Here is a 13,273-nt window from a genome sequence, read left to right as displayed (position 1 = left end):
GGTTTCCCCTTGTATCTGTAGAGAAGGCATTCTTAATCACCAGGCCATTTGTGATCACATTACCTGATATTTTCTGTGTAGTGCCTATTATATGATATTTTATTTATGTGTTCTCCATTCCTCCCTTCTTTTCCTCTGTCTCCTTTCCTTTGTTCATTTTTGTTCCCTTCTCACTGGCATGTTGGGCTGTGTTTATCTGTTTCACTACTAAATCTTCAGCACCTGGAACAGTGAATTGAACGCAATAGGCTAGTGCATGCTCTCTCTCTCTCTCTCTCTTTCTCTCTCAATGAATAAATTATGAAAATTTTAAATTAAAATTTTTTTTAATTTTAAAGATATGGGGTACAATTCAGGGTTAGGTATACAAATGTTCATTTGAAAATACCCTTGTTGGTGAGGTATATCCCCTCTTTCCTGGCAGATTCCCACTATTGCTAATACTGCCTCCCCCCACCCATCAGCAGTTTCCCACTACTACCAATCCTTTTCTTATAGTATTACCATAATTGTTCAAGTTCTGCTTATGAGTGAGAACATGTGATACTCAGTTCTTCGTTTCTGTGATAAATCACTCAGTATTATAGACCTAAGTCCATCCAAGTTGCTGTGAAGGTCATACTTTTGTCCTTTTTTATGGCTGTATAATAGTCCATTGTGTATATGTACCACTTTTTTTTTTTTAATTCCAGTCCTCTTTCGATGGGCAGCACGGTTGGTTCCATGTTTTTGCTATTGTGAACAATGCTGCAATAAACATACGAGTGCAGGTATCTTTTTCATAGAGTGATTTGAGTTCCTCTGAGTATAATCCCAGTAGCGGGATTGCAGGGTTGTATGGAAGGTCAATTTTTAGATCTTTTAGGAATTGTCACACTGTTTTCCACAGAGGTCATATTAGTTTACACTCCCATCAACAGTGTAGAAGATTCCCTTTTCACCACGTCCTCTCCAGCATCTGTTGCTTTTTGAGTTACTGATGATGGCCATTCTTACTGGAGTTAGATGGTATCACAGTGTAGTTTTAGCTAGCATTTCTTTGATGACTAGTGAGGCTGGGCATTTTTTCATGTATCTGTTGGCTGCTCCTATGTCTTCTTTTGAGAAATGCCTATTCATATCTTTTGCCCACTTTGTAATGGGGCTGCTTGTTTTTTTCTTTTCAGCACATTTGAGTTCCTTGTAGATCCTAGATGTTAGGCCTTTGTCAGACATTGAGTTGACAAATATTTTTTCCCAGTCTGTGAGCTGTCTCCCTGCTCTCGTGATGGTTTCTTTGGCTTTGCAGATGCTTGTCAGCTTGATGAGGTCCCACTTGTCTATCTTATCTCTTATGGTGTGGATACTTGGGATTTTATGAGAACTTGGTTGCCAGTTCCAATTTCCCTAAGGGTGTCTCCTGCATTTTCTAAGATTCTTATAGTTTGAGGCTTTACGTTTAGGTCTTTGATCCATTTAGAGTTGATTTTTGTGTATGGGGATAGGTAGAGGTCCTGTTTCAATCTTCTGCATGTGATCAGCCAGTTATCCCAGCACCATTTACTGAATAGGTTCTCCTCTCCCCAATGTTTGGATTGAGACTTTGTCAAAGATGAGTTGGTTGAGAAATTGAGGTTTTGCTTCTGGAATCTCTATCCTGTTCTATTAGTCTATATACCTGTTCTTGTACCAATACCAGGCTGTTTTGATTATTGTAGCTTTATAATAAAGTTTAAAGTCTGGGAGTGTTATATCTCCCACTTTTTTTTTTTCGGAGTGAGGATTGCTTTGCTTTGTTGTTATTTATGTTTTCATATGAAGTCCTGTATTGTTGTTTCCAGGTCTTAGAAGAATGCTGCTGGTAATTTGATGGGATTGCATTAAATCTGTAGATTGCCTTGGTAGGAACATCTTAACAATGTTGCTTCTTCTAATCCATAGCGTGGAATATTTTTCCATTTGTTTGTGTCATCTTGATTTCTTTGAGCAGTATTTTGTAGTTTTTGTGTAAAGGTCTTTCACGTCTCTCGTTAGGAAGATGCCAAGGTATTTCATTTATTTTTCTGACTGTTGTGAATGGTTGTACTTTTTATTTGGGTTTCTGTTTGTTTATTGTTGGTGTACAGAAATGCGACTGCCTTTTGCACATTTATCTTATACCCTGAGATTTTGCCAAAGTACTTTATCAGTGCAAGGAAGTTTTTGACAGATTCTCTTGGGTTTTCAAGGTATAGAATCATGTTGCCTGCAAAGAGGGATAACTTGACTTCCTCTTTTCCTATTTGGATACCCTGATCTCCTTCTCTTATATGATTGGTTTAGCTAGAACTTCTAAAAACTATGTTGAACAGGAGGGGTGAGAGTGGACATCCTTGTCTTGTTCTGGTTTTCAAGGGAAATGATGCCAATTTCTGTCTGTTTAATAGTATGCTGACTGTGGGTTTCTTGTAAATGGCTCTTACTATTTTAAGGTATGTTCCAAAAATTTGGATTATTTTAAAATGACCATCTCAAATCTGACCTTGTTTTTCAACTTTACTGTTTTTACCTGCTTCGGTATTACCTTTTCTTTAAATTCTAAGACATAATTTTTTTTTGTCATTTAATTGTATCTAGCTTTGTTATATCACTTCCATTATGTTCCTGAACTGTTAACTGAGACTTATTGTTATATTTAAACTTTAAAATATTTGTTCCTCCAGTTAATTCAGTTTCAGCTGTTATTTATTAAAAATCTACTAGATACATGGCATTATCTCATTTAATTGTGAAGATATTTCACTCATTTTACTCATTTGTCACATAGTAAGGAAGTTACAGACTTGGAATTGAAACCCAATCCTCCTTTTTCTGTACCTATCCTTTCAAATGTGCTACCTTCCACATTGGCTGATTAGCAGGAATTTGAGTGGTATTGAGGGTAGTCAAGTATTATATCTGCACCAGTTGTCTTTACTGAGTAAAGGTAAAGGTAATTAGTACTTACAACAACCTTAATTTTATATCTTGTTACTTGCTTTTCAAAACTAATTTATGCCGGGCACGGTGGCTCAAGTCTGTAATCTCAACACTTTGGGAGGCCGAAGTTAGAGGATTGCCTGAGCCCACGGGTTGGAGACCAGCCTGGGCAACCTGGAGAGACCTCACCTGTCCAATAAATCAAAAAATTAGCAGGGTGTGTTAGCGCATGCCTGTAGTTCCTGCTACTTGGAGGGCTGAGGCGGAAGGATCGCCGGAGCCCAGCAGGTCAACACTGGGATGGCCCTGAGAGTGCCACTGCACTCCAGCCTGGGGGACAAAGTGAGACCCCAACTCAAAAAAAAAAGTTAGACCTTTTTGTTTCATGTTTTGAGAGCCATTGTTACCTAAAAGTGTTAGTGAAAGGGATTGTGAGAATCATATCTGATGTAACTTATGTACTCTAAAGTTGGTATTAACTTGGCCATTGTCAGTAGACAGAATTGTATTTTTACCTGTCTTATTGAAATGTACAAATGGACCAAACGCGGTGGCTCATGCCTGTAATCCCGACACTTTGGGAAGCAGAGTTGAGAAGATTGCGAACCCAGGGTTTTGAGACCAGCCTGGGCAACTTGGTAAGACTGTGTTTCTACTATAAATAAGAAAATTAGCCAGGCATGGTGGGGCACGCCTGTGGTTTCAGCTACTTGGAAGGCTGAGGTGGAAGGATCACTGGAGCCCAGCAGGTTGGCACTAGGGTGGTCCTGAGCATTCTACTGCACTCCAGCCTGGGCAATTTAGTGAGACTCCAACTCAGAAAAACAAAAACTATTAGCCAGGCGTGGTAGCGCGTGCCTGTAGTTCCAGCCACTTGGAAAGCTGAGGTGGAAGGATTGCCGGAGCCCAGTAGGTCCAGGCTGCGGTGGCCGGGAGTGTGCCACTGCCTTCCAGCCTGGGCGACAGAGTGAGACTCCAACTCAAAAAGAAAAAAAGAAAAACTAAAACTAAAACTAAAACTAATTTATTATAAGCTTGGTGCAGTGATGTGCACCTATAGTCACAGCTGCTTGAGAGGCTGAAGTGGAAGGATCGCTTGAGCCTAGGAGTTCAAGGCTGTAGAATACTATAATTGCACTTGTAATAGTCACTGCACTCCAGCCTGGCAATACAGGGAGACCAATCTATCTTAAAAAAAATTAAAAACCAGTTTATTATAAGGCAAATATTATTGCAGATACTTAAACTAGAATTTATTGCTACTTTCCTGCCTGTTATTCTAATTGAGTCAAACATTTGTGATAAAATACAGCAAAGTTGGCAGTACCATTTGAATAAAATATGATTCTTTAGTTCCTATGTGCTGGGGTTTTACTCTATTGCGTCTCTGCTTTCTTTCTTTGTTAGACTTTTCTTAATATACTTAGTTGTCTGTGAACATTTTCTTTACAAGTTTTTTTTTTTGAGTCAAAGTCTCATTGTTGCCCTGGCTGGAGTGCAGTGGCACACTCACAGTCACCCCAGCTTCAACCTGCTGGTATCTGGCGATCCTTCTGCCTCAGCCTTCCAAGTAACTGGAACTACCAAACCCGGCTAATTTTTTTATTTATTGTAGTGATGAGGTTTCACCAAGTTGCTCGACTGGTCTCGAACCCACAGGCTCAGGCAGTCCACTTGCCTTGGCCTCCCAAAGTGTTAGAATTACAGGCTGAGTCACCGAGCCTGGCCTACATTTTAATAAGTTGATTTGGTTTTTAAATATCATCACCCTTAAGTTGTGGCTTTCACTGTTGACAATAGAATCCATTCTGGCTATCTAAAACTAAGATTTATTACAGGGTATTAGCTAGCTTACAGGATTTCTAGGACAGACAAGGAGTGGAATTTAGATTGTACCCAATAAGCAATGATAGTGCCAGGAGGACTTCAGCCATCACTGCCCTAGAAGAGCAGCTCTCTTTTTGCTGACTGCCTCCTCTCTCTCATTGCTTACTGCCATCTTCCCAATCTCTTGTACATGAGAATGCTTGGTAGAACCTGGGTCATGAACAGAACTCTTGCTGCAAAGCCATTAAGAAATGATGTGTCTAGTTTCTAGCCTTTGTAGGAGAGGAAGGATAGTAGGAGGGTACGTGGTTGTGTATCTTCATTGAATACATAACTGTGTGACCTGCACATATACTGACCTTGGCTTTATATTTTATTTTGCAACTTTATTAAGATATCCTTTAGTTGAATCTGTTGTCAGTAAGATAGTGGGTTTGACTTCTGGTTGACTTCAATCAAAGACATTTGTTCTATGTTCATAGAATAAATCTTTAACCACAGCAGACCATCCTGAAATAGAGTGCTTACCATGAAGAGAGCTATAAACGATTCAAAATCAACTTTTTCCCATCGATAGCACATAACTTAAATTAATCATAATAAGCTTGTAACATCAGCATCTCATCCTGTACATAAAAGGGAGTTGATTTTATATGCTATAGGTTAAAAATAGTTCTTTAAAAGAGGAATTTGAAGGAGAAGCATGGAAGAGTTTATAAATAATTTTACAATATATGTAAAACAAGAGGTCTTTTGAGATCAAACATAAATGACACTGAAGAATGTTGGCAGCATGCCTGTGTTCTGTTCACTGGCCATGCTTAGACTCTGTAAATAATGGCTTTGTTTCTATTTCAGGATCTAAAAATTATTAACATTCTGTGTTTATATAACATTTATGCAGTAATAGGTATGGACATAATTAATCCCTTATTGCAAAGTTAATGGCTTACATCAGCTAGTCTTGGTATATTCTTTTATTTACATAAATCCCAGATTTTCTTGGTGTTTCTATTACTGGTAGGATATTTTTTGGGGGGGTAGGATAAGTTTTGCTTATTCTTAGACCTGGAAAGTTTACAGAATTTCAGCTAGTTTCTTTTGTAAAACAAAATCATTATTTCCCCCAATCAAAAAAATATTAAATGTCCACTGTTTGTATTTTTAATTTGAAACAAAAGAATGGAGAGTCATATCCAATTAGAGGTAAACTTACTGTTAATTAAAGAATTTTTATTTCAAACTTATTTGTTGAAAGATATTTTAAAACAGTAATTGAGACTAGTTGCATTTGGGGTCTGTTTGGAAATTGGTTATTATTAGTCACTACTTTTTTACTCTTCTCAAAGAAAGTTATTAAGGCTCATAAGAAGTGAACCGATTTGTGAAGCTGGCCTGAGACGTGTGTGATTAGTATGTTCCATTATTAACTCTGCAAAAACTATTAATGAGTTAATTAATCTAGACCAGCTCTTTTTCTCTGGAGTTTCTTTTGCTGAAATTTGTTGTTATGTTTGTTGTAATGATATCCTTGAGGACAACCTGGCTCCTCTGCTTGCTAGCTATGTGTCCTTGACTGGTTAACTGTTTACCCTCTTCATACCTCAGTTTTCTCATATGTAAAATGAAGACTATAATTTTACTTGGCTTTTAGGATTATAAAGATTACATGAGTTAATACATGTAAAATACTTGGCACCTGGTAAGCTTTCCCTATGCATTAGCTGCTATAATTATTGTTGTTTCTATTTTTAGTTCTTTAACATACTGTTATTTATATGATGACTTGACTCATGGAACACATTTTTCTCAATCTCTTTATCAAGAATTGTAGTGCTGCTTCTGATTTGGTGTTGATGTTGTGATTATTAGGATTTACGTAATCTTTAAATGTCACTTTTCATGTTGGATGTTAGAAATATTATACTCAAATAGTATATTCTTATAGTATATCTTTGTATATCATCTTTTCCTTTCTTAGTTTGATCTGTTTTAGTTTTTTAATCCACTTATGTTTTATCCATTTTATAATATATTAATTAAACACACTTTTGGAAGCCAACTTAAATACTTTCTGAAATTCTCTTGGATTTATATATGTGGTAGAAATGTATATTTTTTAACCTACTTGAGGTCATGCTCTATATATGCTTTGATATTCTACTTTTTTAATAATCATTTTAATTTCCTACATGAAAAAATATATGTGAATTATAATATAAAATTTTACTTTAGTATCAGTTGGAAAATTAATTCTCATCTTATTCTAACCACTCCACACACAACCACTTTATGTAGTTGTTTTTTTGAACTAATGACTTATATCTGGATTTCTCATTGGAATTCTCAGAAAAATTAGATCATTAAACGGTACTGAAAATATTTAATGCATATAATTGCTTTAAGGTTCAAATTTTTATTCTGATACATTTCATGGAGATAGGCTTCTCATTTTAATAGGACATGTTTATTTTCATTAGAGTTTCTCTGTTGTAAATCAAAAGAGCAAAATTCTAAATGATACAGAAGCTTAAGAAATATGGATACATTCCAGGGTTCTGATGAAGGTGAGGTGTCGAAGGTTAGACAATGGTAACCCTAAAGGGATTAGATTGCATGTCCTGTTATTTTAAAATTTTTAAGGAAATGCAGAAAGAGGAAATGGTTTGGGCTCTGTGATATCATTAGTGCTATTTTTATTCTCTTAAGTTCAAGAGTTTGAGGGATAAGAAAAATGTATGCAAAAATAGGAACATTCATTTTTCTTAGTATATATACATTTCTAACAACTCCATGATGCAGCATCTGTTAAAATAAAGATATTAAAGCAATAATTTCATGGTGCTAAAAACCAGATATTCTACAGACAGAAACACTTAAAAATGGCGTTACTCTGTTTTAAACAGCTTATTGTTTGAAATTAATTCATATCACTTACTCATTCAGACTATGCTGAAAAAGTTTTGTTAATTAGATTTAATAGGTTCAGGTGTTCTCTGAAGCTTCAGTTTAACTTTGGTGTCCTTGCACTTTCACACAATTGAAAATAACTTGCACAATTGAAAATAGCTTCTGAAATAACTCATATTGGGGAAAGGGCCAATTATGTCTTTAAGGAAAAGCTGAAACTTTAATATTTCAAGAGAGGGTCTTAATTATGAAAACCAAAAGCTTGTATTATAGGAAATGCTTTACTTTCTTTTAAGATTGGTTTATTTTAATGCAAAGATATATTAGAAACGAAGAATGACTATTTCTAATATGATAGTGTACAGAGAGTTTAGGTGATAAAAGTGAACTGAGCTGGCCTTTAAGAGATGCCAAGTATTTTCCATTGTCTACCCCTCTAAAGACTGAAAAAGGGAATAACTTTCTGGTCTGTAGCTATGATTCACATTAGCAGCATTGAGCTTTATTGATCTGTTATGGCTTACTGTGTAGCAACAAATAATTGTTTCCGTTTACTTTAGTAAATATAAGGGCGTCTCCAACTGCCAGGTTGGAAAAGAGGAGAACTATGTGCTAGGTGTCTTTCTCATTATCCCTATTAATAACTGTTTACTTATGTGAATAAGGCAAATATTGTAGATGTTGAATGAATTAATAAGATGGAAAAGGACTTTGGAATCATGACCAAATGAAGTAGTGCTTTTTCATATCGTGCACACAATGGTGTTTCAGGATATGCTGGTGTGAGAACAAAGAATTCTTTTCACTGAAATTAAAAAAAGAAGTTCCCAATTGCCAGCCTTGGCTCCTTAAGAGTCGTGACTTTTTCAGAGCCACAACATTCCTCATCTCCTTTTCCTGGGCCCAAGCAAAAGACTCCTGAACTGAATTGGGTCAGGGTATCAGTTGTTTTCAGTCTGGAGCTGAGATTTTGAAATTTAGCATCCATTCATTTCTTTGAAAATATAGTATTAGTGGGATGCCTTCATCATGCCACTTCCTGTCTGAATTCCAGTGCAAGTACTTAAAAGAGACAAAACCCAGTATTTTCTTTCCCCCCCAATTTTTTGACTTGACTTTCAATTTATGCTATTTTGCTGTATATTTTATATATCCTTGTGCAATCTCATATGTCATATTAGAATAAGGAGGGATGTAAATAAATGGATTTTAACTTAATGTCTTTTAAAGCATTGTCACCTGGGAGGTATATCAGAATTACCTATGTAATATTTAATAGAAAGCAGATGGGAGGTCTCACATTGACCCAACCAAAAATCAGAATCTTCAGGTGCTAGAACCCAAACTCATATATTTTCCAAAAGTTCCCCAGTGCTTTCTGATCATGTATCTTTAATTTTGAACCAGTGTGCTAAAGCATGTTTTCTGTTTGTTTAATTCTAGGGTAATATGTGATGTGACTCTATAGCAAATATTTTTGTGTTAATATCTATTTTTATATTAACTTCAAAAATATTTTTTTGTGTATATATTTGTATATGTATATATCTATACACATGTTTAGGTATTTACTTATTCAAACATGTATTTGTATATAAAATACTTGATTTTTTTTATAGTTTGTGATAATAACCCACAGACACTTATTTTGATTTTGTTCTGTTTTTCTTGTAGAATAGTTCATTTAGTGTTCTATATCATAACCCTTGTGGAAATGAGCTCCTTCCTACCATGAACTGTCTGTCTCAGTAAACACTGATAATGGTGATGAATTTAGACTTGGTTTTTGTAACTGTCACGGGCAGCAAAAAGTGATACTGCTCAGACAGTTTGCATAGAGTTTAGAATTCATAGTTGAAGAATTAAATAAAATAATCAAAAGTGGTCATATTTTGTTAATGTATCAAAGCCAGCCCTCTAAGCCTATGGGAACTTGCTGAGTTTGAATGTGTTATTGTTTCTCAAGGTGTTATGGTCTGGCTACTCTCCCTTGATACCAGTATATCAAAGGGGTAGGGAACTAGTAGAAAAAAGTTTATGTATGAATTTGAATCCAGGGAGCAGAGTGATCTTTTGGCCTCTTTAAAATGGTTCTTCTCACCCTCCAGGCTTTTACAGTTCACTTTTAATAAGTCCAGAGTTATTAGTACCTATACATTAGCCACGTGACCAGTAGATCTTTGTACAGATTTTTCAGTCCAGACTTTCTGGTGCCAGGTACCAGAGGTATCTCATAGCTTTTATCAGCAGGGCCCAGCAGTAGCGTTAATCAAACTTGCCATAGAGTAAAGGGAGTTTACAAGGCCTAAGATATTGTGCATTATGCAAAAGTTAAACAAATCACAAAACTTATTTTTACATTGATACTGTATTGTTCAAACCTATGACTACTAAATGGGGATTTGCATCTTTCAGAAATGTGCTCAGGAATGTATCTCTCAGTTTATTGGGCATAGTCTGCAGGGAAAAACTTCCTTTGAAGGATCTTACAGGGAGTGCATAGGAGATGAGGGGAAGCACACCTTTCATTAGCTCGAAGAAATATTGTTTAGGAATGTACAGGAGCGCTTGAACCCTTGCCATGCCCTTTTCTAGGGGCTGTTCCAATATAGACAGATTTTCTCGGGTCTCTGTGTCAAAGGGTCTTTAATGATTCAATATGAGCCTATTCATACTTTCTGAGTCTGTACTTTCTTGATAGAATAATTGAGACTGAAATTTTTGAAACTGAAATAATTAAGACTGAAATATTAATCTTAGTTTCTATACAGATTTGTTGACATTAAGCACATTCTTTAGTCTTCTATCTGCTCAAAACTGAGGGTAGGTAGAGTAGCACATGATTTGCAAAAGACTAACATTTTTGGATAAAAGTGACTGTAAAACTTTAAGTTTTGTTTGCTGTGAGTACCACAAAATGTATCTGAAGCTGATAACAGAAAATAAATTATCTTCCACATTAAGACATGGAAAAAAAATTATTCATATTATATAGCACTGAATTTCTTTTATAGTAGATAAATGTTTTTGTGCCACCACTATTAATAGTTTGCTTAAGTCTGTTACACTATTTTAGTGTTAGCACATTGTGTGTGTGTTTTAAAATTTTGCTTGTAAGTGCCATCATTGTTTCCCAATTCCTGTACCTCGTCTGACAACTGTCCTCAGTTTCCTACATCACCTAGCCTCTTTAAATACAGTGAATCATTATGGTGGTCCCTAGCATGACTTTTCAGGAAAACTCATCAACTGCAAGAAAATGCACATAATTGATACACATCTCTGCGTATTGAGTTTCCATGGCCTCTCATTTTAAAATGAAATCAACACATTTTGGTCCCTGCCAGAATTGATTGAGCTAAATTTCACTAAAGTCAGATAGAAACTACTATCATTATCTAAATGAACTTTTTAAGAGAGGAAGAAAATACTAATGAAAATTAGGAAAAAAAAAACCCGTTTTTTTTTTTTTTCCCCAGATGCAAGCAATAGTTTTATTTATTTTTTTTTTCATTTTTTTCATTTTTAAAATTTTAAGTATGTGGGATACAACTCAGGATTATACAGGTACTCTTGTTGATGAGATGTGCCCTCCTCCTCTGGCAGTTTTCCACTACTGCCAATCTTACCCCCACCCTCTCCTGGCAGTTTCCCACTACTGCCAATCCCTTTCTTATAGTATTATGATAATTATTCAAGGTACACTTATGAGTGAGAACATGTGATACTCGGTTCTTTGTTTCTGTAATAGATCACTCAGTATTATAACCTCTAAGTCCATTCAAGTTGCTGCAAAGTTCATAATTTTGTCCTTCTTTTTGACTGTGTAATAGTCCATTGCATATATGTACCACATTTTAAAAATCCAGTTCTCTTTCAATGGGCAGCTGTGTTTTTTGCTATTGTAAATAATGCTGCAGTAAACGTGTGTGTGCAGGTATCTTTTTCATAGAGTGATTTGAGTTCCTCTGGGTATATTCCCTGTAGGAGGATTGAGGGGTTGCATGGGAGGTCAATTTTTAGATCTTTTAGGAACCATCACACTGTTTTCCACAGAGGCTGTCCTAGTTTACACTCCCACCAACAGTGTAGAAGTGTTTCCTTTTCACTGCATCCTCTCCAGCATCTGTTGTTTTTTGAGTTATTGATGATGGCCGTCCTGACTAGAGTTAGGCGGTATCTCAGTGGTTTTAATTTGCAATTCTTTGATGATTAGTAGGCTGAGCATTTTTTCATGTATCTGTTGGCTGCTTGTATGTCTTCTTTTGAGAAATGTCTATTCATGTCATTTGCCCACTTTGTAATGGGGCTGTTTGTTTTTTTGTTTTCAGCACATTTGAGTTCCTTGTAGATCTTTGATGTTAGGCCTTTGTCAGATATACAGTCGGCAAATATTTTCTGTAAACAAGTAATAGCCAAATGTTCTTAAATGACCAAAAAAATGCTTTCCGAAGGTCTTTCTTTTTGGGGATTGTATAAGATGACTTCCCAGTTGCTGTATGGAATGTTATGTTCAGAGGCAGATGACTCAATAAAGCCCAATATTAATGTTCTTATGTTTGTGGTTGGGATTGGTTTTAGGATATGACAGCACGTGATCTGCTACAGCAGAGATACACTCTTCCCAATGGAGACACTGCCTGGCGGTCCTCACCCCTTGTGAATGCTGCTCTGGAAGGCAAACTGGTCCTGCTTGATGGCATTCATCGGATCAACGCGGGCACACTCACTGTATTGCAAAGGTTTGTATAAATCACAAAAAAACCCAAAACACACACACGCATGCAGACACACATACACACAAAACACTTCAACTTAAGCTGTATACTGAAACTCTTTCAATCTCTCTCTCTTTTTAAAAACTGGATTATGTTGATACTGAGAAATTCATGATTCTATATCCAAGTAGAATGTCAGTTTTTTAATTGTTATAAACACAATACAATAAAACTCCAAATAATAAACATTTATATTGCCATAGCAAAATTCTGTAAGAGTATAAAAAGAAAAATTTCAGTAATAATTTTGAAAGGCTTTATATATGCAACATGTCACACAGCTGAAGTTTCTACAATTTGTCAGAGTCACAGCTTCACTACTTATAAACTCCTTATAAATCATAAATCTTAATTATTGATTGATCTTGTTGGAATCTTTGAGAGAAAGAGAAAATGTCGTTTTTTAAAATATAAAATGTGTAATAACTGTTTGATTATGTTTCATATAGACTAATAATTTTGCTTTGTGGTTACAAACTTGAACATTTCTCTAACTCTTGTTTCTTTATTTCAGTTTAGGTAGGGAAAATTTTCACATACTCCTAAAACTTGTCTAGAATTTAAGATTGAAAGAAGGCTCTTCATGTATAACTTTTGTAGAAAATATCTCCATCCTATGTCATTTTAGGAGATTAATAATACTGATATTTTTGACTTGGTTCTCTAACTTGTAGATGCACTGACTTTTTAGGAAAGGTCAAATAAGTGGAATAAGCCACTTCCCCTGCTGCTAACTACTCAAGGTTTTTGTTCTTGAGAAGATGCATACATAATTAAAGATTCCAAATACTCTGTGTTACTCCTGATTAGATCTAAAATAA

The 13,273-nt window shown here is 35.6% G+C and overlaps 1 protein-coding gene across 1 annotated transcript in view; it reads left to right on the top strand.

The window, feature by feature from the left end:
- The window catches only part of VWA8 (von Willebrand factor A domain containing 8), a 256,138-nt gene that overhangs the window by 122,125 nt on the left and 120,740 nt on the right, over nucleotides 1-13,273 (top strand). The window contains exon 13 of the mRNA XM_008067589.2: nucleotides 12,256-12,416. Coding sequence (XP_008065780.1) covers nucleotides 12,256-12,416 — 161 coding nt within the window. The remainder of the gene's footprint in view (nucleotides 1-12,255; nucleotides 12,417-13,273) is intronic.

Source organism: Carlito syrichta, unplaced genomic scaffold, assembly GCF_000164805.1.
Source record: "Carlito syrichta isolate Samal-C Ts95f unplaced genomic scaffold, Tarsius_syrichta-2.0.1 Scaffold309718, whole genome shotgun sequence".
NCBI lineage: Eukaryota > Metazoa > Chordata > Mammalia > Primates > Tarsiidae > Carlito > Carlito syrichta.
Note: the sequence above shows the minus strand (reverse complement) of the source record. Positions and strands in the feature narration are given on the sequence as shown.